The sequence below is a fragment of the Astatotilapia calliptera genome, chromosome 8, assembly GCF_900246225.1.
Source record: "Astatotilapia calliptera chromosome 8, fAstCal1.2, whole genome shotgun sequence".
NCBI classification, from domain to species: Eukaryota; Metazoa; Chordata; class Actinopteri; order Cichliformes; family Cichlidae; genus Astatotilapia; species Astatotilapia calliptera.
Window position 1 is genome coordinate 2,857,735 of NC_039309.1, and position 26,157 is coordinate 2,883,891.

The following is a 26,157-nucleotide window of genomic DNA, read 5'->3' on the forward strand; positions in this document are numbered from 1 at the left end:
CCCTAGTCATGGCGCTAAATGAAGCTTCTGACCTTCATAACATGGAGCACCAACACTTTAATGAGCACATCGCAGTGTGTTTATAGGAAATCATAAAAACAGCTTTATTTAATCATTTTAATCCTAACAGTCCTCTAATTAAGGTTAATTATGGAATTCCACAGGGTTCAGTGCTAGGACAGATTCTTTTTTTTTTTTTTTATGTATTTATATATGCAAGTTTCAAGATTTTTTTACACATTCACAAACAGCGGGACAGAAGAACACAGACAATAAAGACAATAACAACCAAAAAAAACAAAGAAACAAACAAAAAAAACAGAGCAACAAACCACACAACAGGGTACAAGGCCAGCACTTATTAAAAACAGCAGAGAAGCAAACAAAGCAAGTGGTATACATGTCAAACAACTCACAATCTAGTGAGTCCAATCCACAAGATCAAATCCAAAGATCGCTAGGAGGAGCTGATAACAATCATGCAAAAACAGTTATGGGCAACAGCTCAGAATGAAAGCAGTTAAAACAATGTGGTCAGGACCCAGGGCGTGGACTGTCCTTCTTAATGTGGTCTATAAAGGGCCCCCATATCTTCCTGAACTTCTCCATGGAATCAGACGTAGAGAACCGAATTTCTTCCAGGTATAGACAGGAGACCATCTCCTCGAGCCACCTCTTGAAGCAGGGAGGGGGGGCAGATTTCCACTCCCCCAGAATCAAACGTTTGGCAATCACCATACCAAACATGAGGGCCTGTTGAACAGCAAAGGGAAGTGCCAAGGAGTCGCCGGAGCAGCCCAGGATCACCATAAGACAGTCAGGATACAGTTGCCTATCATAAACAGTGCTATAGAAACTAAAAATACTAGTCCAAAAGGCTGTAAGCGTAGAACAGGACCAAAAAAGATGCCCAAGAGTACCGTCCACAAGTTTACATTTATCACATTTGGGGGAAACGTTAGGAAAAATCTTGTTCAATTTGGTTTTGGAATAGTGCAGTCTATGGACAACCTTAAATTGAATTAACTGAAGCCGGGCGTTAACAGAGCATAGTTTTATCCGACTTAACACTTCAGCCCATAGATCGTCAGAGATAACCAAACCAGTGTCCCTTGTCCAAGCCTCTTTAATATGGCAAGAGGGGGCTGCCGAAGAAAAAAGGTTGACAAGCCGAGAAATTAAGTGTTTTGAGGTGGGAGGTTCGTTCATCATATTGTAAAAGACATGCTGTATGGGGATGGTATCTAAATTTGAGAATGCTTGCTTGACATAATTCCTAATTTGTAAGTACCGAAAAAAATGACTTGTAGGGAGATTGTACTTTGTCTGAAGCTGAGCAAAAGAGGCAAAATGATTGTCAATATAAAGATCCTTTATAGCAATTAACCCTTTGACAGGCCATTGTTTGAAAGCAGCATCCATTGTACTAGGCGTAAAGCTAGGATTGTGGCAGATCGGGGCAAAAGTTGACACTACCGGGAGTTTCAAGATTCTCTTAATTTGATTCAATATTTTTACGGAGTTGCAAAGAATAAAGTCATCACATGCACTTTTAATAACCGATTTTGAAAATAAGATAGCTGGCAAGGATGCTCCAGTGTGCTCGATAGCAGTGCTAAGCTCCAATTCGAGCCATTTAGGGCTGGACCTGCATCCCACAGCATCACCAACTATAGGCAGATTCCAGAAGACCCAGGCTAGGACAGATTCTGTTTACATTATACATGCTTAAGCTAGGTAGTAACATTAGAAGGCAAAGCATACATTTTCACTGCTACACAGATGACACGCAACTTTATCTATCCATGAAGCCAGATAACACACACCAACACTGCTTTCTTCCGTTTGTGCAACATCTCTAAAATTAGAAACATACAGTCTCAGACTGATGCTGAAGTAGCTAAACCATTTATTCTAGGCTCGACTAGTGTAATTTGTTATCATTAGGATGTCCTAAAACTCCCTGAAAAGCCTTCAGTTGATCCAAAATGTTGCAGCAAGAGTACTGACAGGGACTAGAAAGAGGGAGCATATTGGCTTCCCTTTATTGGTTCCCTGTTAAATCCAGAACTGAGTTTATAATCCTGCTTCTCATGTATGTATGTATATATTTTTATTAGGGGTGCAACAATACTCATATCGATATTGAACCATTCGATACAGTGCTTTCGGTTCGGTACGCATATGTATCGAACAATACAAAATTTTTAATTTATTTTATCAACTTTTCTTCTGACGATGCTGTCTGTGTTGAGCACTCAGTGGATCTGCGTTCGACTACTCCGCCTAGGTTGCACTGTCGAGCGCAGATCCACTGAGCGCAGCGCAAGCTAGCAAGACAGAAGCTAAGCTTGTCGCAACATGGCAAATTGAACCTCCTCCACCCTCATTCAGATCTGGCCTTTGGAACTATTTTGGTCTTCTTGTGAAGCATGACCCTGAAGGTAAGCGCGTCATGGACAAAAGTAAAACTATGTCGGATGTGCCACGCAATGCTCAATTGGTGGGAACTACTGCATTAGCGCAGTTTGCTCGTTAACGTGTTGACGCCGTCCAGCCCGTGTTGACGCCGTCATATATATGTATATGTGTATATCTACGTGTGTGTGTGTGTGTGTGTTTAAATATGTATATAATAACGTGCAATCAAGGCCAGTGGCTACACTACTGCATATTTGAAATTTACAGGAACCATACCACTGGTGTGGCTGTAGCTCAGGAGGTAGAGCAGGTCACCTACCTATCGGAAGGTTGGTGGTTCAATCTTTGGCTTCTCCAGTCTGCATGCCAAGTATCCTTGGGTAAGATACTAACCCTAAGTCGCTCTCTGATGCATCCATCGGAGTATGAATGTAGTTAGGAAACAGTACCAAGCTTGGGTAAAGTGCTTGTGAGATTGGGTAAATGTGGCTTATCCAACAATGCCACAGGTTATAAGCATTGTGAAAAATGATGATAATTGATGACATCATGCTTCAAGTAAAAAGCTCAAGAGGAAGAATAAAAAGAATAAATATTTTATTAATCAAGAAGTTGGCAAGTTACTGTTAGAGCAACCAAAAAAGAAAGTGATTAAATACAAAATCTAAATACAATAAGGAGTTGAAATTAAATGCAAAATTAAAACCTAAATAACATTAGTTGATATACTCCATACCAGAAAAGCAATCAGGAGTAGATGTGTCCATCTGGTTCTGTGTTATCCAACACCACATAGCTGCTGTTTGACTGTGGTATGCTGATCCAAACTTATTTTGGTGCACACCCACCCACCCACCGAGTTCTGGTTTATACAGAAAAACAAAATGCTCAAGCATAGATTATTATTAAAAATATTATGACTAAACATGGTTATGTACCTTGGATATAGAAAATGTATAAATAAATGCTATCTGGAATTCAAGTAATATATTTCCCAATTACAATATAGCTTGCATCACTTTGAGCACATGGTACCACCCCTACTATAAATGTCACCAGCCATAGTCTCTATTTTTTTTTCATACAGTACAGGGCATCCTTCAAAGCACCCAATAGCATGAACAGACATAATTAATGACCAAACAAACAAAAAAGATCCGTCCAACTTATTCATTAGCAGGTAAGTGCATTCACAAAACCTTCAAAGCTGTTACTCCGTGTGGGTTTTTACGTGTCTGTTTAGATTTCCCTTCTGAGTAAACGTTTTACCACAAACACCACAGCTAAATGGCTTCTCTCCAGTGTGGACTCTCATGTGTCTCGTCAGAGTTCCCTGATGGGTGAATCTCTTCCCACATACAGTGCAGCTAAACTGTTTCTCTCCGGTGTGAACTCTGATGTGGATCTTGAGATCGCGCTGATGTACAAAGTTTTTGCCACAGACATCGCAACCATGTGGTTTCTCTCCTGTGTGGCCTCTTGTGTGGGCTTTGAGATGTGATTTCCTGTTAAATCTTTTGCCACAAATATCACAGCCATATGGTTTCTCTCCTGTGTGAACCCTTGTGTGTGCTTTAACAAGCGCCATCCGGTTAAACCTTTTACCACAAATGTCGCAAGCAAACTGTTTTTCTCCTGTGTGAACTCTCATGTGTGCACTTAATTGTGTTTTCCGGTTATATCTTTTACTGCAAAGATCACAACCAAATGGTTTTTCTCTTGTGTGAACTCTCATATGTCTCTTCAGGTCCACCTGTTGTGTAAATCTTTTTGTGCAAACCCCACAACCGAATGGTTTCTCACCTGTGTGAACCCTGATGTGCCTCTTGATATTTTGCTGTTGTGTAAACCTTTCACCACAGATGTCACATACAAACGGTTTCTCTCCTGTGTGGATTCTGATGTGCGCCTTGAAACTATAGAGATGTCGAAAACGCTTTCCACAAAAATCACAATGAAATGGTTTTTCACCAGTGTGAATTCGGATATGTGTCTTAAGATTTTGTTTTTGTGTAAATCGTTTTCCGCAAATACCACAGATAAATTGTCTGTCTTGTCTGGGTGAATCTACATTTCCCAAATGCCTGGAGGAAGTTTCCATTAAATGGCTTGTCATGAGCCTCTGAACAGGCCTCTTGCTTTTTGGAGATTTGAGTCCATTTGCACTTGATGTAGGAGCTCCCTGATTATTTTCACCGTCATCATTTGGAGGTCCAGAATCTGACAAAGGTTCCTGCCAATCACCACCACCATCGTCACTATCATCATCATCATCATCTGAGACGTCAGTCGCAGAAGAGTCTGAAGCCTTCTCATCAGTATTTGGATCTGGGTTCCATAGTCCAGGTCCAGGTCCTTCACGGTCCTCTCCATCACTTTCTGTTTTTATCTGTTTAGCTAAGCTGCAAAGTGGAGGCTCTGCCTCTCCCATTTGATTCTGAAGGAGAAGTAAAGAGTTAGGCTTCTCTTCATCGTTTTCAGTCTTCACAGGACCAGCAGTGAGTTGGAGCCTGATGATATCAGCCTTTGTTAGATCATTAAGCGGCTCTCCCACCTCACTGTTACTGAGTTCATCTTGTTCCTCCTTTTTAAAGAGAAGCTCTGGGCCCTTCTGGTCCGGACTGTTGCTCCATTCATGGGAAACCTCTTCTTTGATCACCAGCAGCTGTTGGACATCTGCAGAGAACACAAAAACAGACACGGGACAACAGTGACTCCATATTCTTGTGGTCAACAGAAGAATTTGTATACATGGTGATGGTGCACACTGATGCTAACTGCTGTATCATAAAGTGCTTGAACAAGAATCTAATGTGAAAATAAATTAACACTTTTTTTTTAAATCAAGCCTTCCAAATTCAACATATAACTACATGACCTGCAACAAATATGATTATTTCCAGCTGTGAAAGCACTATTAGTGTTTGTCATTAACTTCCAAATGCCAAATACTAAAAGTGCTTTTCCATTCTTAAAGAGCTTCCAAAGGCAAAAAACACCAAAGCCCTGTACCAGATTTGAGTACTTTACCACAAATGTCGCAAGCAAACTTACTTTCTCTTCTTTGTTTCCCAACAACAGTACAACCCCACAAGATAAAGCAGTACCTGCAGTCAGACACTTTTGTATCAGGACGCATAAGCAAAGAAGCATGTTTCTGCCCGGTTTCAGACCAGGGACTTTTCACATCTTAGGTGAACGTGATAACCACTACACTATGGAAACGGCACATGCTTCTACTGTATTTGTTATTTGTTTATTTCTGGACTGAAGAATATGTTTTCTTTAAAAAAATTTTTTTAAAGAACTGAAAGGGTTTAGTTCTTTTGACAAGCAGTTATCAAAAAATTATGCAATTTCTAAAACTGAAACAAAAGAGTAGTCCATTTTTAAAAAAAACAAACTTTTTTTTCTCTTTGAATATTTACTTTTTTCCAATAACAAGACCAAATTATTTCTTATTCAATTAGCTCCAGGCCTGGCTATGGTTATTGTGAAAAGATGTGGGTCATTAGGTTGGTGGCAGTGTGAAAGATAAAAATACATATAGCAACATAAAAGTATCTCCAACTGACCAGAGCGTATTTCCAGCAGCTCGCCTCGATAACCAGTAAACTTGTTAGTGACTACTGTCAGCAGAAAACAAAAAGACTAAATCCACATACAAAAAGAAAGTAACTTGAGAGTTTCAGGTGCTGTTTAGTAAAATTATATTCTTTCTCTCAACTTCAAGTCACCTAATCCGTAACAAAAAGGGAAATAATTTAATTACCATAAAAATGTCAAAAACCTGAACCTAAGACTTTCATTTTTTGATTCTGTATTCTTTGTAAACAACAACAACAAAGACAACTGTAGCTATGTTGCTTGAAAAAATACATCTTTATTTTTATCACCACAGACATCTTACACACTAAGAACTATTAACTTACAATGTACAGGTTTAATTAAAAGAAAACAAGAAATCCATCAAAGAAGTTAAACATGACAAGGCATGGCCCAGGCTGCTAGCTGCATTGACTTTTTGACAAGATAACTAATCAAAAACAGATCTGGACGGGATGAGCTAGGCAATGACCGGAGCCAAACCAGATCCAGGTGTGATCCAGTCTGAATCCCCGATCCATTTTGGATCCATCCTGCCATAAAAACATAGTCTGACTGGGAAATGATCTGCTGATCTAGTTCTGGTTCTGGGTCAACAGTCTTGGTGGGTCCGACTCTGAATTTCAGATAATGAAACTTTAAACTGGTATTTTACGTCAATTAATGACTGAATTCCAACCTGTGGACACACTTCAATATGAAATGTAATTAGATTACAATCAGACTGTTTGCAGCTGGATTTTAAAAGTCACTTTAACAACACATTTTGTTCAGTTTTACAGTTTTAAGTCATTTCAGTCTCATGTTCACTGAGATTTTTTCCAAGATCTAGCTGTGACAGACATCTTTCCAACAGTATAATTGATTACAACACAGTAAACATCAGTGAGGACCTCACCTGGACACTGAACACCACACAGCTGGTCAAGAAGGCTCAGCAGCGGCTGTATTTCCTAAGGAGGCTGAGGAAATTTAATTTGTTGGCCAAGATCCTCAGCAGCTTCTACAGCTGCACTGTGGAGAACACACCATCAAGCTGCATTACTGCGTGGTACGGCAGCAGTACTGCTATGGACTGCAAACGCCTGCAGAGAGTGATAACAACTGCAGAGAAGATCGCCCTCTCTGCAGAGCATCTACCATCACAGAGTCCAGAGGAGAGCTGCCTCCATCCTCAAAGACCCCACACAGCCTCAACACGGACTGTTCACACTTCTGCTCTCAATACCAAGGTTTAGAAGTGTGAAATCCAGAACATCCCGATTCAACAACTCCTTCTCCTATCAGATTCCTGAACATCTGACCTACCTCAACTGCAATTTGCACATCAGGACACTTTGCACACTAAGTTCATTTTGCACATTAAGCTCCTTTGTACATCCATTTACATTGACATCTGCATACCTTACTTGTCTTCACTTATTTTGTTTGTACTTATTTATCTTTCACTATTTTTTTATCCTTATTTTTTTTATGTTATTTATCTTAATATCTTGTCTTATTTGTATCCTTATTTATCTTGCTCCTTCAACCCTACCTAACTTGGCATTGGTGTGTGGACAGCAAAGGAAGAATTTCATTGCACAGAGAAATGCTATTTCTTCTGTACACGTGACAACACTTTGAAACTTTATACAGGTGATTTTGATGTAAACAGTGATTCTATAGTAATGTACACTGTTTCCAGTCTAATTTAACTAACTGACTGACAGTCTGATACCTGCATTAATATTCAAAGACTCTCACAGTTAGAAAGATGGATTTACAGTGGCTTGCAAAAGTATTCGCCTCCCTTGAACTTTCCCACATTTTGTCACATTACAGCCACAAACATGAATCAATTTTATTGGAATTCCATGTGAAAGACCAAAACAAAGTGGTGTAAAAGTGAGAAGTGGAATGAAAATCATACATGATTCCAAACATTTTTTACAAATAAATAACTGCAAAGTGGAGTGTGCGTAATTATTCAGCCCCCTTTGGTCTGAGTGCAGTCAGTTGCCCATAGACGTTGCCTGATGAGTGCTAATGACTAAACAGAGTGCACCTGTGTGTAATCTAATGTCAGTACAAATACAGCTGCTCTGTGACGGCCTCAGAGATTGTCTAAGAGAATATTGGGAGCAACAACACCATGAAATCCAAAGAACACACCAGACAGGTCAGGGATAAAGTTATTGAGAAATTTAGGCTTAGGCTACAAAAAGATTTCCCAAGCCTTGAACATCCCATGGAGCACTGTGGGACACTCAGAAATTGAAGGAGTATGGCACAACTGTAAACCTACCAAGACAAGGCCATCCATCTAAACTCAAAGGCCGAACAAGGAGAGCGCTGATCAGAAATGCAGCCAAGAGGCCCATGGTGACTCTGGACGAGCTGCAGAGATCTACAGCTCAGGTGGGGGAATCTGTCCATAGGACAACTATTAGTCGTGCACTGCACAAAGTTGGCCTTTATGGAAGAGTGGCAAAAAGAAAGCCATTGTTAACAGAAAACCATAAGAAGTCCAGTTTGCAGTTTGCCACAAGCCATGTGGGGGACACAGCAAACATGTGGAAGAAGCTGCTCTGGTCAGATGAGACCAACATGCAAAACACTATGTGTGGTGGAAAACTAACACTGCACATCACTCTGAACACACCATCCCCACTGTCAAATATGGTGGTGGTAGCATCATGCTCTGGGGGTGCTTCTCTTCAGCAGGGACAGGGAAGCTGGTCAGAGTTGATGGGAAGATGGATGGAGCCAAATACAGGGCAATCTTGGAATCCTGGGGCAGAGGTTCACCTCCAGCAGGACATCGACCCTAAACATAAAGCCAGGGCAACAATGGGATGGTTTAAAACAAAACATATCCATGTGTTAGAATGGCCCAGTTAAAGTCCAGCTCTAAATCCAATCGAGAATCTGTGGCAAGATCCGAAAACTGCTGTTCACAAACGCTGTCCATCTAATCCAGCGGTCCCCAACCCCCGGGCCGTGAGTCGTTCGGTACCGGGCCGCGAGAGTTGAGGCTCAGGTGTGAAATGTATGGTTTTCAGGGTTTTTATCGGTTTTCAGCGTTATTTTGTTATCGTTTTTATCGTTAACTCTGTTTTCCTGGGTCTTTTCAAGTGTGTTATGAATAAATCTTCTTTTTTTCGGTACCGGTACTGGTTTTATTTTGTTGTATTTATCCGCGACACCTTAAAGGCTGGTCCGTGAAAATATTGTCGGGCATAAACTGGTCCGTGGCGCCAAAAAGGTTGGAGACCGCTGATCTAATCTGACTGAGCTGGAGTTGTTTTGCAAAGAAGAGCTATAATTGCAGCAAAAGGTGGTTCTACAAAGTATTGACTCAGGGGGCTGAATAATTACGCACACCCCACTTTTCAGTTATTTATTTGTAAAAAAATGTTTGGAATCATGTATGATTTTCGTTCCGCGTCTCACATGTGCACCACTTTGTGTTGGTCTTTCACGTGGAATTCCAATGAAATTGATTCATGTTTGTGGCTGTAATGTGACAAAACGTGGGGAAGTTCAAGGGGGGCGAATACTTTTGCAAGCCACTATAATTCTTAGCTGATAATAAATAAGTGAGATATTCACTTTCTTCACTCATACAAATTGACCACTGAAAAATTAAAAAGCCAACATGGTAAATAAAAAGATAGTGAATTGACACCTAATCAGCATTTTAGTGTTTATAAAATGTAAACTTGTCTAAATTCATTTGCTCCACCAAGTGGTTTGATAGCAACTTTTGGAATAAGGAAATGAGTCAGTTTGTTAAAGAAAACTTGTCAGTGAGTAGGTTTAGTGTACAGAGTCTCACTCAGTTTAAGTTAACTTTCTTTGTGAATCAGAAATCCTCAAGTTTATCTCATCTCAGGTTTAACGAACACAGATTGGTTGGTTAAAACTGTTTCAAATAGCACTAAGACCCAGTACAATTTCTACTGTGTGTGGCTTCTCGTGTGCCTATTTAGACTTCCCTGTTGAGTAAAAGTTTTCCCACACACATTACAACCAAATGGTTTCTCTCCAGTGTGCACCCTCATGTGTCTCTTGAGGCTTCCCTGCTGAGTAAATCGCTTTTCACATGCAGGACAGCTGAACTGTTTCTCTCCAGTGTGGACTCTGATGTGTATTTTGAGGTCATGTTGATGCACAAACTTTTTCCCACATGCACCACAGCTGAATGGTTTCTCTCCTGTGTGTACCCTCATGTGCCTCTTCAGAACCCCCTGCTGTGTAAACATTTTATTACACAGATTGCAGCCAAATGGTTTCTCTCTCGTGTGAACTCTCATATGTCTCTTCAGAACGCCCTGCTGTGTAAATCGTTTTGCGCAGACAACACAGCTGAATGGTTTCTCTCCTGTGTGAACCCTCATGTGGCGTTTGAGATTTTGCTTTTTTCTAAATTTTTCACCACAAATGCCACAAACAAACGGTTTTTCCCCAGTATGGATTCTGATGTGTACTTTAAAACTATAGTGATGTCTAAAGTCTTTTCCACAAAAATCACAGTTATATGGTTTATCACCTGTGTGGACTCTCATATGTGTCTTCAGATTTTGTTTCTGTTTAAATCTTTTTGCACAAACACCACAGGTAAATGTTTTTTCTCCTGTGTTGACTATCATCTTTGAAAATTCACTTTGTTTCACTCTGTTAAATTTCTCATTAGCCAAACAGCCATAAGGCCTTTTGAATGAATGACATGTCTTCCTTCTCTGAAAAGAACACTTGCTTTTCAGTGATTTCAGAGTTTTCAAGTTTGATTTAGGTATAGGGCAACCACTGTCACCATCTTCGTTTGCAGGTCCAGCATCAGACAAAGGCTCCTGCCAATCATCTCCATCACTAATGTCTGTTTCAGAAGAGTCTGGGGCCTTCTCAACAGCATTTAGTTGGAAATGGAAATTTGGATTAGAGTTCCCAGCGATTTCTGGTCCTCTACAATCCTTTTCATCAATTTCATTGTTGATATTTGTAGCTGAGCTGCTGTTTGTAGCTTCTGCTTCTGCATTGTCTTCAGTCTGACTTTGATGAAGCTGTACAATCTGAGGTTTTTCTTCTCTTTCATCTTCACACTTCATGGAAATAGAAGACAATGTGCACTTAGTGCTAACAGCAAGATGCGCTCCCCCTGTATCGATCCACAGCTCCTCATGCTCCTCCTTTATGTGGAGGTGGTCTAGATTCTGCTGGTCCAGACTGGGGGTCCAGGGTAGCTCTTCTTTAATCACCAACATCTGCTGGACATCTGCGGGGAATACTGAAACATACATGTACATCACTGACTGTAGGCTTCTATATGTTCACCTTGATTTCAGTAGCTGTTAATGTAATCTGAAATTCAAGTTACAGTGGGGATTATTTTGAGACCAAAAATGAAACACTATCCATCACCAGTCACCCTAACAATTACAGTAATGGTAAGAAGTTTAAATCCACTTCTCATGGGTGTGAATGTCATGGTAATTTTGGGCTTTTAATTTTTAATTTCTTTGAGCTGTTCTTTTAAAAGTAAAAAAAAAAACCCCAACAACAACAGAGTTCACAGTTTAATTTTATTTCATTTATTTGAATTAATTTAATTTATAGACGGCATTGCAGAAACACTGTACCAACTGTCATGCATGGTGATTCATGCGTGACAGTTTCATTGTCATCAGGCTGTTTTACTGCCTGTGCTAAATTCCACCAACAGAATGGAATAATGAAGGAAGACTACCTCCAAATTCTTCAACTTCACCTCAAATCAACAGCTAGATGGTTGAAATTGGGACACAGTTAACGTTCTAACAGGATAATGGGCTGAAACACATCAAAACTGGCATCGGGATGAATAAACCAGGCTGACATTAAGGTTCTGGAATGGGCAAAGCCCAGAGATCCATCCACTTGAAACTTTGTGAACTATGCTTACACTCGGATCTGTGCCAGGAAACCAAACAATTTTAAATAAACGCTAACAATTCTGCTGAGAAGAGTGGTCAAGACTGGTCAAAATCCAGCCTGAATTATGTGAGAAGCTTGTTGATGGATAACAAGTCTGGTCAAGGTGCAGTTAGCTAAGGGACATTTAACCAAATATTAATGTACATATTTCAACTTGTATGACCCTGTGTGGCTTAGAAAATCCAAAATAAATTCAAAGTTGTGCACATAATTGTTGTTGTTTTTTAATCATTAAAGATGTATGCTGTATGGTAATTCTAACCTACCTGGAAAAAGAAGTATTCAAACAAATTGTTAAATGACCAAATTCACTATGACACTTCATGGCCATGATGAGTGGATGGAAGCTTTGGACCAAACATTTATCAATTTCATTTTCCCCTCTTCTGTAGAACCAGATTCCAGTTTGGATTCAGGAGATGGACTTAATCTTTACTTTTAAGATTAGGCTTCAAACTTATCTTATCCCTGAATCCTCCCTTAGTTATGCTGCAGTAAGTGTAGGCTGCTGGGGGATTCCCATGATGCACTGGGTGTTTCTTCTTCAGTCACCTTTCTAACTCATTATGTGTTAATAGACCTCTCTGCACTGAATCATACTTGTTATTAATCTCTGGCTCTCTTCCACAGCATGTCTTTGTCCTGTTTTCCTCCTCTCAGCCCAACCGGTTGCGGCGGTTAAAAGGGAGTTTTTCCTTCCCACTGTCACCAAAGTCCTTGTTCATAGGGATTCATATGGTTGTTGGGTTTTTCTCTATGTATTATTGCTTTATATTGTACAATATAAAGCACCTTGAGGCGACTGTTGTTGTGATTTGATGCTGTATAAATAACATTTTTTGAATTGAAATTTTGGTAAACCACAGATCTTTATCTTGGGGATGTGGTAAAAATAAAGCTTAGATATAATTACTTATGAAGCAGTAAAGGAAGCAAAAACAAAAACCTCAAATGGCTAGAGACAAAATAATGATGGCTTAATAGACTGCCTGGAGGTCTTTCACACCTGTGACACCAAAACCTTTTCTTTCTTTCTTTGCATAAGATCTGATATAAGCGCATGCCATCATGATTCAGTTACAACAATGCTTTCACAATGAAAAGATTGTGGTTCAGCATGCCATCCAGTATGGAGATGTCAGGGGGAACGTGGGTCAAAATGATTTGGTCAAATTTCTCAGCAAGACGGAGCTCCTTGCTACACTTCGGGTTCCATTTTGAAGTTTCTCAAAGTGAAAAAGCTCAAAGTTCTTTGGGCTTAGCCAGCAGTCTCTTGATGTGAATATTATTGAGTACATCTGAGGACAAAGATGGAAATATGGAGGAGGAAACCCAAGAAGCTGGAGCAGCTTTGGGATGCCTGCAGGCCAGCCTTTGATTTCATACCCGATGACTTCGTGTCAAACTGAATAGCAATAGTTCTGCAGTTCTGTAAGCTAAAGGAAGCCGTATAAGACATTCAGTTTCATGTTTATACTGTGATAAAATAATACACTGATTTTCAGTATATAAAGTATTTACTTAACCCATTTAATCCCAAATGTTTCCCTGCAAAATGAGTGAATGCATTTTACTCCTTAGACTTCCCCTACACACAATATGTTGAATTAAATGTCATAGGCAGTTAAAACGGCAGTTGTTGCCAGTGGGATTGAATGGGTATTTAAGTAAAAACATAAAATGTTTTGACAGTTTGATTGTTTTAATATGCAGCAGAGTGTTTGTTCAGCAATAGGCTGACATGTTTGTGATTATCATATAGAAGCAAATCTCAATTAAATTAATACTTTTTTAGTAGCCTTTAAATAAACTGGTGACCCTCAACAAAAACATGAAATACTCCTGACTACAAATTTTACACAAAATTAAAAGTAATATATTAGCTCCTATAATTGTGATGTACCCATCACAAGACTTTCCTCCAAGAATGTATCAGCCCATCAGGAGATAAATCCGAAGCATAACGTAAACACTGATAATTCTATTGGAACTGGAAAATGTTGTAACAGCTCACCTAATTTGCTCAGCAGATCCTGATACACTGCAAACAGATTTATGAGCATGCAGAAGGACATTTATTGTTTAAAGGGAAATCTGATCATTACTGTTATTAAGTGGCGAGAGGTGCTTTGCATTACATGATCCAGGATGAAATCTTGGAATGTTAAAGTGTACAGACACAAAGTGGTTATCCCATAATCCCATATGTAATGATAAACATAGGGAAGGCATGTTGCTCTGTGATGTTTTCATACCACAAATATCTTTGTTTCATGAACTAAACTTAACTTTAGGGAGAGCACCGTCCATATTTTTCTATCTAAAAGCAAAAATCATGAAAAATTATATAAGAACATTCAAAAGCTGAAGAAGCTCCTTTACGGGTGACAAATAATATTTATTTTTTATAATGAAATTCCTAGAAAAAAATAAAAATAAAAAAAGAGTTGAATGCTTAGAACATTTTTTTATTTGGTTGTACTTTTTCTTTGAGCTTTTAGGAAACCAAAAAACTGGAGGTCTGAAAAATGTTTCAGTCAGAGCGACGGTTACAAAATGCCACGTTTAAAGTCACCAAAATCAACTTTCGCCTTCATTCTGATGCTCAGTCTCAACAGCAGGTCGCCTTGACCACTGAGATGCTGCCATGTGACTGACTGATTAAAAATTTGTATAAATGAGTGATTAAACAGCTGTACCTAACAAAGTGGCCAATGAGCGTATATCTGCTAATTAATGTAACCAAACAAACCATTTAGATTAATGTCAGACATTTTAAGGAAGGAGTGAAATGCATAAAAACCCAATAAGCCTTAAAACAGATAAGTTTATTTGTATATATGTATTTATTTTTTTCATTTATCTCTTGTTTGCCCCTTATATCATTTGAAAGTTATATAGATTTTTTTTCTTTGCTCAAAGGTAGTTTTTAAAAAGGAATTACTTTAAAAACTACAAGATTTCTTGCATATGTGCGCGGTGTAAAGCGGCCGGGTGCTACACGATGCCCAGATGAGTTCCGCCTTTTTTACTCCGAGAACACAAAAAGTCATTGATAGCAAATACTTTTGTTATTTTTACAAATTGAGATTAGCAGATCGTGAGAAGATGTGCGATCGTGATCTCCACCCAGCCCCACAGCGAATCAGCTGTTAGCAGATTTCTTCGCATTCCAGCTGTGTTTATTCTTACCAGCGGTTTGGTTTATATCAGCGTCCTGCAGCTGTTCAACATCTGGAGGTTTAATGTCCGGCTTTTCTTCAAACTGCAGACTCTCAGCTCTGTTATGATCAAGATAATCCACTTCATTCATGGTGTCGACTCCTCTTTAAAATAAACTGCAGGCTTGTGTGACACGAACCAGGCCTGTGCAGAATCGATCACCGCCGATCACAGTGAAACACGCCCTGGTTACATTTGTCTGTCTCGCTTTGATCCATGAACGTGTTCAAGTACTCAAAGGGGGATCGTGCTCTTCTGAATTATTTTGGAAACGAATTATTGATGTCTGCTGTGTTTTGAACAGGCATCTGCACGGACAGCTTCCCTCTTCATTCCACACAGCATCTCCACCGGCTTTTATTCGCGCTGCATTCACGCAGTTTACCCACGTTGTCATCCACTCACCTCGAAAACCATGAAACCTTTAAAACACAAGAGCACACGAAGTAATTCAGGCTATTAAAAATAAAACGGACCAGGGTTTACATGTGCGTTTTATCACGATGGTTTACTGGCCTCTAACGGCCGATCTCAAGAAGTGCATCACAACATAACGAGACGTACTGACACTTCCGGTGGGTACGTTCAAAATACAAGTTAAAGTATTAACCAGCATTAAGATTTTAACTTTGTAAAAGAAAATAACTTACTTAGGGGAGTGTCATTTTTTGTGTGTATGAAAAAATTTGCTGATACACAAAATAATGTTACAACACATCATTCTTATCTTGTAAAACAAAACCAAATGTTATGTTTTCTCTAGAGAGGGAAACAGAGATTGATTAAATATTTGGTTTTATATTTACAATCTGTTTTTATTTCTATAAACAAAAGAAACACAACTAGGACAAAATTTTCTCATGTACAGTATCAACCGTTTCTTCCTCATTTCCTTTTTTCTTCCACCCATTTATGTCTCTCTGCTTCATAGACGAGAGACTCCTCAAATTCTTCCAGGCCATCTCCTTGGCCATGCCTTTATCTCTGTATAGAGAGTACACTTTTGAAGGGCAGTAGATGTATTTCCCTGCCACTTCAGGGAAGCCCATATGAATGTGTGGGCTATTTGGTCCCTGTTCCAGGTCCATGTCACAGAATCTGCAGAGGCGGCCTGTTTGTTGGGATTCTGGCCTTTTCCTCTTTTTCTCCACCCTCTTCTTGGTAGCATCCAGTTCCCTCTGTCTGAACAAAGGGGTATTTTAGGGTTATCATTCCCTTAGCAGTTTAACTTTGATGCACCTTCTTTGAACAATAGAAATACTATAGTGGATGGAGGCTCCAACTGTCTCATATTGGGACTCGGGCTAACTACAGGCAAGGTTACTCTTTGTCTGCCTTTTTCCCTCAGGCTGCTGCTGCTTTTCTAAGATGCCTTCCATAATCTTCTCTATTGAGTCTTGTGTGAGAGATGTAGACAGGGATGGAGGAGGTGGGTTAAAGACACCTGGCTCCATGGAAGACTACAGGAACATTAGTTGTGTCACTCCCTTCTGTTGAAGAGTGCCACAGTTGCTGAATCTACAGAAGTTGTTTCTGGGCTTGTGTTCAAAGAAGAACTGATGTTTAGAGGTTTACCTAAGTGCTTCACATAACAGGATATGTACAGTTTCCTTTTTTGCCCTCAGTTTAACTTTGTTGTCCTCATCCATTTCATCATTTTTGCTAGCATTAGCCCCAGCGCTAGCCAAAATGTCTCCCTCGTCATTAACTTCACTTTCTACAGTGTCCATCTCAGCCATAGATTGAACTCGTTTCTTGTTTTTTGTCTTGCCGTGTTTGTCGTTCACCATAGCCCCATCCTAGTTAGTCATTTTCTGCTGTTTATCTTGGTAGTATTTCAAGTATTCAGGGGCTTTGACAAAAAAAGACCCGGGAACAGTAGTTCAGTGGTTGTGTCTTGTTCCTTTTTTTTTCAGTGTATTACTCCCGAACCCTGATTTGATCCATATTTTCTGCACTCTGTACCCATACTTTCACACCTAGTTTTTTAAAAAAGTAAACGTGGCCACTTTTAAATAGCTCGTGACTGAATGTTTGGACTTAGAATAAATCAGGAAGATGTTAGAGTGAAAACGTAATTATAAAAATGTGAGTTTGAATTATTAATAATTAATGTGAGTGTAACAGTGGGTGCAGAGAACTGTGCTAGAAAAATTTGTTTGAGAACGGTAAAATCATCTAGAATTAATTTGCTTTTTTCATTTTCATTGGGAAATTTTTTAAATTATGAAGATTAAATTAAATTCAAACTTTTGTAAAAGAACAAAAAAACAAAACACACAAATCTAACACACTCCAAATACTCAATCTGTGGAAGTTAAATTAATTAACATGCAAATTTCCAATCCTTTATCACAGGTTACTCTGACTGTTTGTATTGTCACTCTACTTTGAAAGTCCAGACCGGAAGTTTTGTACGTTCACACTGTAGTTTCTGTGTCTGACCACTGGAGGGCAGTGGAAACTGGTGGATCTCTTTATTTTAAACTGTGTTTACGATTACTCGGCTCTACCCTCGAAACAGCTGTGATTTTAAAGTATTTTCATGTTAAATAACGGCAGGTCTGTCATAAGTTTGCTCTAAATGGGCGCTTTAACCAAATGTCATACCAGAAGTGTCTGTCCCTGCCGGGACACCGTCCTTCCTGGTGTGGGTGTGGACACAGATGACTACACAAATAATGGAGGAGAATCTTCACAAGTCTGTCTCTTGAATTTAGCTTTACATTTAAGTAGTTTGCCCTCCTTTTTTGCTTTTTGGTTGAGACTTTTAGCTGGCATGCTGTGCCAGGATGGGAAATCTTTTTGGAAAAAAGAAACAAACCCGAGTGACAGAACAAGACAAAGCGATTTTGGTAAGTGTCACACAGCTAGCTCAAGTGTTAGCCTGGAATTCTGTGCTGTAAAACAGAGCGAGCTCTTGTGTGCTAATTTAACAACTTCGGTTATCGAGTAGCCCTCAGCAATATTTTATAAAGCAAAACATCTAAATGTTATTATTATTCAGGGTCTACTCTTCTGTCTTAACGTACTTAACCGCTTAATCCTCTTCGATTCGTTCTTTAAAGTGTCCTTTAAGCAAACACTGTAAGTCATTCAAATTCTAACACTGTAGTGTACTTATTTTTCTATGCCGGTATTACCGGAGGACCTTAACGTAAGCGCAGCCAGTAATAATCAGATTATAGCTGCTGTAGTTTGTGCAGACTGCTACAATTTCTAAACCTGGATCAACAAGGAGTTGGTATGGCTGAATTAGTTTGAAGCGTATCTGAGTGCAGTGCAGGTGTTTGGTTCGTTCATGTCTCTATTTCCTCATTTCAGCAACTCAAACAGCAAAGAGATAAGCTCAGGCAGTATCAAAAGAAGATCAATGTGCAGCTGGAGAAGGAGAGGCTTCTGGCCAAACAGCTGCTGAAGGATGGCAAAAAAGAGTGAGTACAGTATAATCAATGAAACCATAGTAATGATTGAAAGGAGAGTAAAGGCATATATGTTCTCAGCACGAAATATATAAATACTGCTCAATAGGGAGCGTAATACTCAGGACAGAAAGGACAGCTTCCCTGCAACTGTTCTTGCAGCTGACTTCCCAGAGTTCATTAATATAAAATTAAAATTAAGAAAAATAAAGTTTTGAAATCTGCAGTTCTGAAATGTTGTTCTAATTGATGTCTCTAAAGCTTATTTCAGGCAGAATCCTTAAAAAATAATAAATAGCGAAAAACACAAATCAAGCTGACGTCTTCAGTTGTTTTGCTTGTTTGAGCAGCTGTGAAGAATCCAAAATATTTCCTTTCACTGTCACCAAATTCAGTTTAACAGAGGGCTGAACTGGATGAAAATCACCTTCTCTCCAAACTTCTTTATCAACCTTCCTTTTGTTTTCTCTGGGTTATCTACTGCAGCTGACTGTGAGCACATGTACAGTGTTGGTGCATGTGCTCAGGGTGCTTGGACAGAGAATCAGAAACTAAACGTAAATCCAAAGCCAGTTAATAGTGGCAAGAAAGCAAATGGGATGGGAGATGGGAAAGAAGAGAGGTTTTTTTTTTACTGTTGCAAAAAGAATTTGGGAAGACGAGACATTTTGTGCAGCGCTTTTTTTTTGATTGTCAATCATCTCTTACATTTCTCCCTCCTTACTACAAGCTTTAACGTGTTTATTTGAACAGGAAAGCTCTTCTCTTACTGAAGAAGAAACGCTATCAAGATCAACTCTTGGACAAGACAGAGAACCAGATAAGCAACCTGGAGCGCATGGTGAGCGATCGGCGAACTGCACTGACACTCAGCAGCGTTTAGGTGGCGCTCACAGCTCCTCCCTGTGCTCCTCGTTTCAGGTTCAAGACCTGGAATTCGCCCAGATCGAAAGGAAAGTCATCGATGGATTGAAAGTTGGAAATGAATGCCTGAAGAAAATGCATGAGGTAGGTGATGACATGTGGCCTGCAGATGCTTTTAAAATTCATCACCTGTTATTCATGAGCTGTTATCAACTCTTTTTCGCTGCAGGTGATGTCTATTGAAGAAGTAGAACGGATTATGGATGAAACTCAAGATGCCATTGAGTACCAAAGGGTAGGTCCTTTCAGCTGGTAATCGGGTTCATTTATTATTTTAGCCTCTTTTACTTCATTCTGCAAGTAGATGTGGAGAGAGTGAAAATTTAAAAGGATTTCTCAAATCTCTGTAGATTAAATTTCACAGATGTAAAATTGGTTCGTATCCACAGTCATTTCACTTTTTAAAAACTTGTCGTCTCTCTGCAGCAAATTGACGACATGCTGGCCGGCTCCTTATCTCAGGAGGATGAAGATGCTGTGCTGGCTGAACTGGAGGCAATAACTCAGGTTAGTTTAATCAGCTTTAAAAGAAAGAAAAAGAAAAGATTAGATCGCACTTTTAGCAAGCAGCACCCTGCTCTTCATTTTGATTCTGAGTTCTGACCTGTCGGATTTTGAACTTTCTCTCAGGGAGATGTCGAGCTTCCTGAGGTCCCTTCAGACAAACTGCCAGACGTTCCAGAGGCCGCGGAGGAGCAACCAGGTTTGTTGTCTCATGTTTTTCCTATCCCAGGTTCACACTGCTGCACAGTCCTGTTCAAAAAGCAAGACTGACTAAAGTTCCAACCAGAAGTCTTTCATTATCCATTGATAACTCTGTTGTCACACCTCCTCAGGTTAAGAGTCTTGGTTTTATCCTTGACAGCACTCTTTCCTTCACAGTACATATTAATAATATCACTCAGTCTTCTTCTTTTTTTTTAATCTTCATATTAACCGCCTTCATCCTTCGCTCACTCCAAACAGTACCGTCATACTTGTCAATGCACTTGTCATATTTCGTTTAGATTACTGTAATTCTCTTCTCTGTGGTCTATCTCAGAAATCTCTCCACAAACTGCACTTAGTTCAAAATATAGCTGCTCATATTATATCCAGAATTAGATCCACTGAACATGTAACAGCTGTTCTTAAACAGCTCCATTGGGTTCCCATTCACCTCCCTGTAAATTTGAAGATCCCACTTCTTACTTTATAACCTCGCTCCTCCATATTTATCTGATCCTCTCCATACGTTTTATTTTGTTGTACTAATGTAAGGTGACCTTTAAAGGCACCTGTTAATAAATATGTTATTATTATTATTATTACTAATGACTTTTAGAATATGTGCATGACACTTCATAGAAAAAATCCAACAGCCATCCTCCCATCGTGTTTCATATCGCAGAGGCTGTGCTGAAACCTCAATAATATCTTCTTTCCACGACTGTAAACACTTCACCACCAGAAAGTAATTTTAGAGGAGTCAATAAATAGAATGCTTTTATTAAAAGGCTGTGCTGAGTCACCGTGGGCCCCGGTGACCTTATCACTCTGTTTAAAACTAAAACATGCAGTGTGATGAAGCTTAAATCTCGCTGCTGTCTCACGTCTTTAAAAAGGTCTTTAACGAGGTGTCTTCTTGTCACGTTGGCGCTTTATTAGATGCTTAAATGCAAAGCTCAGAAGAGAGAGGTCCTCAGAAAGCGAGGTTATTACATCTATTAACATCACGTTTTTATTCAAATAAATGGCAAAAACCTGCCCTGCAGCTGTTTGCAGCCACTACTTGCAGATTTTTGTGTCGATCATTGTTCTTTCGCTGCTGAATCAAAACGTCTGGAAAGATTCCCGTCTCATTGCCATCTTTGTGATCTTTGACTCTCAATTAATGGTGAGGAATGGTAGAGGCACACCTGATAGGAAGTAAAAGGCTGTCAATTGTTGAAGCTTAATCACTCTGGGGACCGTTAAATTGTGTGTGTAACATGCATATAAGCGTGAAAATGCTACATTGGATTTACTAAAAATGACCTACATACATGCACTTTCTATACACATAAAAGGTAAAAGTACTCTTTATTTGAAGTAAATGTTTTAATCAATCCGAGTATATATGTGAAGAGTCTTGGTAGCCTTGGTAGTTCATAGGCAGAGTTTCTTCAAGATTACATACTCTATGGTCACTGTAGCATGATTAGTACTCAGTAGATACTTTATACATGTATAATCTGTATTAGGCCTGGGCAGTGACACCCAACATCTGGTCGCTACAGAGAAGTTTGTAATTCCTTAAATGGTTGACAAGAGGCCATAAGGGGTTTTTGGGGGCAGCACCGTGTGCTTCTTTGCATCCAGTTTCACTCTACCGATGGCAAATGTCCAGCAAATCCTCGTCAACCATTCAAAAAATACAAATTTTTCCTTAGCAACCACTTGTTGCCATATGTTCGCTGACCCGTCTCTAGGCCCCTGTGGCTGAAACCTCAGTTTTGTTTCTGCATTGTTGGATCTGTGAGTTTTCTGCACTTGATCTGTGATCTCACAGCAGGTCCAGGTTGTGTGTTTTATGTTATTGGACAAGATGAAGGTGATGTTGTGTCTGCTGTCAGGTCAGGCTTCAAGAAAAATGAACTTGGGTTTTATTTTTGCATAAAAATGAGTTCACTGCAGTGAGATCAAATAAAACAATACAGAATAAAACAATTTTGGTAAGTAAAGTTCAATAAAGTAAACTAGTCTCAGCAGAGGAAAAAGCTTGGAGCATAAAATAATACATTGGTTAACCAAACTTGAAAAACTTCAGGAAGATAACTGGTGTACATGGTATGCAAACAATAGCAAGCACTGAAGCATACTAAAATGCTGTAAAATACTGTAACATTACCTATAAAGATTTAGCATGTCACGACTCTACGGCCCCTCATCCTGCTTCTTTCTCTGTCAATCTCTTTGTTTCAGAGCGGGAGCGTCCCAAGAAGAAACCGCAGCGAGAGGCGCTCGCTTTGTAGGAGCACGACTGAGGATCTTCAGCCGACAGCAGCTGGTTGCTCAAAGACCCAAAGACAGCAGCCAGTCTCAGATAACCGGGCCTCCTCCACCCCATCCAGCGGCTGTTTCTCCTCATGGGCTGCAGGTTCACACGTGAAGCGAGTCAGGACCGGTTCACCGCAGTCACAAATGCTGATTGAACCATAAAGACCTGTGAGATCAGATTATCGTGCCTAACCTTTGTTTGATTAGTTCTCTGTGTTTACCATCAGTCATTTGACATACAGTGACCTAAAGCCATGTGTGTATGTCATTTTAATTCCTCCCTCAAAATATCTTCGCCTGATGGGTAATGTTTTTAAAGAGCCAGTTCACCCAAATTACAGAAACACACATTTAGCTCTGTGCATCCAGGTCTGTGCTGCCATGCTTTCTCAGATTGTGGTGATTTTTTTTTTTTTTTTAGTTTTTAGTTTTTTTGCTTTACAGCTGCAGTAAGTCCAGCTGAGATTAAATTGCTTTTTTCCTGCTGTAGAATACATATATCTGTTCTGTCGTTTGTCCTGTGAGGGAGGGGTAAAAATGCAGAAGAGACATTATGATGGTGCTGTGCTCTGGCGATCTGATCCACCTTCCTGTCATCTTGTTTGCCCTCTGTGTGCTCACCAGTAACTGATACCTGTACAGCAAGTTGGAGTAAATGGAGTTAGCCCTATCTACCCTTATTGTAGACTTTGTGACCTAAACACATAGAACAAAATGATGGAGGAGTTAATTTCCAACTTTCACCATGAACAGAGCCTCCTTCACATATGGCGATAAATTGTTCACCCTAACATTTGCCTGGCTCTTTACTTTCTTTGATATATGTCGTTCTACTAATGCACTCAGCCTGTTTTTATCTGTGTAAAATCTCCCACTCAGCCTCCCTGCAACAAACGCGCACATCTGGTGAAACAAAAACTTGAGGAGCGCAAAACAAGCATCTCCGCAAACATAGTAACATAGATGATGGATCGGTGATCGGTGAATGTAATAACAGAGAAACAAGCCTGGGAACCATCATTGGTCTCTGACAAGTTCACATAGAGACATTTTTCTTCCATGTATTAACTTATTTGTGATTGCAAAAAGGGATGATTAGATCTCATTTCTGCTAGTTTTTAAAAATCTTTGCTTATAAAACATTTGCATTTAGCAACAGGATGGAGGGGTACGTTGTTTTTCTTGTGATTTGAGTGAACTGATCCTTTAAAGCAGGTATAACAGAAACATAACATTTTCTCTGTAAAGTCTTTGGTGTCTTTCTCTTACCGTAAAGGCCTTCTCTTCATCTGGCTTTGCTTTCTGAGTTACTCAACCCACCCTAAAGTACCCCCCAAAAAACAAAACAAAAAAAACTATTTGCATCAGATTCGCAGAATATTCTCTCAGTCTGACCCCTTTTCAAGCAGCTTAACTAATCTAATTCCTTGCTCCCCTTGTGGATTAGTTCAGTGTCATTGGAGAAAGGGCTAATCATATCGTCTGTGGGCTTACCTCTGACGCCCAGACAACAGCTGGTAATCTCTTCAAGGTAATAACTTGACAGAACCTGGGGCTTTACCTATCAAGTATGATCAAAACTAATTATTTCAGTGTTTGCGTATGATGCTTTAGATTTTCTTACATATTCATGTTAAAGTGGTGCAAGAAGGGTGGCCTAGATCCAGAAGGCTTAAAGCTTGTGCATCTTTGAAGATCCAGCTAACTAATCTGTAAATCAGTTAATCTCACAGACAGAAACACTGATGACTAATACTGACAGTCTGCGATTCGCCAGTCCTGCTGCAAACTACTTGTCTTAAAATGGCCTCAGATATTGTACCTCTATATATTCTTTTTACAATAAAAGTGTTTTTTTATTGCCGTTCGTTATCTCACTGCCTGTAAATCACTGTTCCGATTGTTATTCAGTGAGTGAACACAAGGTGGCAGCAGATGACTCAGTTTTGAAGCTGCTGGTCTCCAGTTTTCTCTCTCCTCACTTCACAACTGACCAAGGCAGGTGGTCTCTATGTGTTGGAATAAATGGGAGTCCTTCTCTCCACTATCTCCAAATGCTTCTTATAAGGGATTCTTTCATCACTGAGCTTCTGTCTCTAATTTTGTAGGGTCCTTACATAAGGACCTTGAGATGACTGTTTTGAACTGGTGCTGTGTAAATAAAACTGAATTAGGTACACAGTTTACTGTGGGGCTTCCCTCTCATATCCAGATGAAAGTTATCTTGTAGCTAAAATGTAATATTTTGGGCCGCCTTATTTTTCTAAATCTATACCAATCAGGCATAGCATTGTGTTGGTCCCCCATTTGCTCCCCAAACAGCCCTAACCTGTCAAGGCATGGACTTAACTAGATGCCTGAAGGTGTGCTGGGGTCCAGCACATCCCAGAGATGCCCAATTGGATTAAGATCTGGGAAATACGGAGGTCAAGTCAACACTTCAAACTTGTTGTGCTCCTCAAACCATTCCTGAACCAGTTTTTGTGGCAGGGTGGATTATCATGCTGAAAGGGGCCATCAGGGAATGCTGTTCCTCTGAAAGAAGGTACATGGTTTCCAACCATGCTTAGGTAGAAGCTACATGTCAAAGTAGCATCTCAAGGTTTCCCAGCAGAACATTGCTCAAAAGAATCACATTGCCTCCACCGACTTGTCTTCTTTCCATGGTGACGTGCTGGTACCAGGTTTTCCCCAGGTGAGCAATATCCATGCACCCAGCCATCCACGTGATGTGGAAGAAAATGGAATTCACCAGACGAGGCCACCTTCCTGCACTGGTCTGTGGTCCAGTTCATGCTTGCGTGCACATGGTTAGTGCTTTTAACAGTGGACAGGGGTCAGCACAGGCAGCCGGACTGGTCTGCAGCTCTGCATCCCCATACACAGCAAACTGTGATTCACTCTGTACTATGACACCTTTCTGTCAGAACCAGCATGAAGTTTTTCAGGAATTTCAGTAGATCCATCTGTTGGATTGGACCACATGGGCCAGCCTTCATTCCCCGTGTGCCTTCTGTTCCTTCCTTGGACCACTGTTGATAGAGGAACACTCTACTGGAGATGCCCTGACCCTGAGGACAAAATGTTAACTTGCTCCTTTATATAACCCCTCCCTCCATGAATATCCATCAGTGAACATGATAGGTATTCACTTCACCTGTCAGCGGTCATCATTTTACGTCTGATCGGTGTATGTTTAACCTATTTCCCACATCACACAAGGGGAAATGGGTCAGATGATGGCATACAAAGAAATTTGTTTCCTGCTTTGGTGTGGAGGAGCTTGAATGTCCTGCACAGATCACTTTAACGATTAAATGACAGTAATGCTTTTGTGTCCATCTGGAATGAAAAAGGCTCTGCTGACAGTGAAAAATTGAGGGTTGTAATCCAATCATTTGCTTACCCACATTGTTTTAGCCTTATGTCAATTTATTTAATTTAAATGTGAAGATATTGAAAACTTTAATAGCACAGTGTGGTGCTAATGGGGGTACAGAGGTGTGGTGCTTTACCGAATTCTATAAAATTGCATGATTTATCTTTAAAGTAACGATTGGCATTTCATCAGTGCTATAAAAGAAGGGGA

At 39.9% G+C, this 26,157-nt stretch overlaps 2 protein-coding genes across 3 annotated transcripts; one reads left to right on the top strand and one right to left on the bottom strand.

Moving 5' to 3' along the window:
* Nucleotides 1-3,003: 3,003 nt before the first annotated feature.
* Nucleotides 3,004-15,777, bottom strand: LOC113027988 (zinc finger protein OZF-like). 2 transcript variants are annotated; one of them, XM_026177881.1, is made up of 2 exons: nt 15,175-15,777; nt 3,004-5,097 (listed from the first exon to the last, which is right to left on the bottom strand). In XM_026177881.1, exons 1-2 carry the CDS (start codon nt 15,293-15,295, stop codon nt 3,632-3,634), a joined length of 1,587 nt encoding a protein of 528 aa, XP_026033666.1. In that variant the 5' UTR covers nt 15,296-15,777; the 3' UTR covers nt 3,004-3,631. The 2 variants fall into 2 exon arrangements, with proteins under 2 accessions (XP_026033666.1, XP_026033667.1); XM_026177882.1 differs by lacking the exon at nt 3,004-5,097 and adding an exon at nt 9,499-11,296.
* A 1,898-nt stretch (nt 15,778-17,675) lies between these two features.
* On the top strand, nt 17,676-24,435 carry chmp6b (charged multivesicular body protein 6b). Its single transcript, XM_026177899.1, has 8 exons — nt 17,676-18,059; nt 18,529-18,638; nt 19,380-19,467; nt 19,548-19,634; nt 19,720-19,785; nt 19,977-20,057; nt 20,181-20,253; nt 22,494-24,435. Exons 1-8 carry the CDS (start codon nt 17,997-17,999, stop codon nt 22,541-22,543), a joined length of 618 nt encoding a protein of 205 aa, XP_026033684.1. The 5' UTR covers nt 17,676-17,996; the 3' UTR covers nt 22,544-24,435.
* Nucleotides 24,436-26,157: the final 1,722 nt, after the last annotated feature.

Bases quoted from the DNA above. Each gene is read 5' to 3' on its own strand.
- LOC113027988 (XM_026177881.1), bottom strand. From the start codon at position 15,295: ATGAATGAAGTGGATTATCTTGATCATAACAGAGCTGAGAGTCTGCAG. The intron at 5,098-15,174 runs GTAAGAATAAAC...TGTTCTCTGCAG, and splicing joins TGATATAAACCAAACCGCTG to ATGTCCAACAGCTGCTGGTG.
- chmp6b (XM_026177899.1), top strand. From the start codon at position 17,997: ATGGGAAATCTTTTTGGAAAAAAGAAACAAACCCGAGTGACAGAACAA. The intron at 19,468-19,547 runs GTGAGCGATCGG...TCCTCGTTTCAG, and splicing joins TAAGCAACCTGGAGCGCATG to GTTCAAGACCTGGAATTCGC. The intron at 20,058-20,180 runs GTTAGTTTAATC...ACTTTCTCTCAG, and splicing joins AACTGGAGGCAATAACTCAG to GGAGATGTCGAGCTTCCTGA.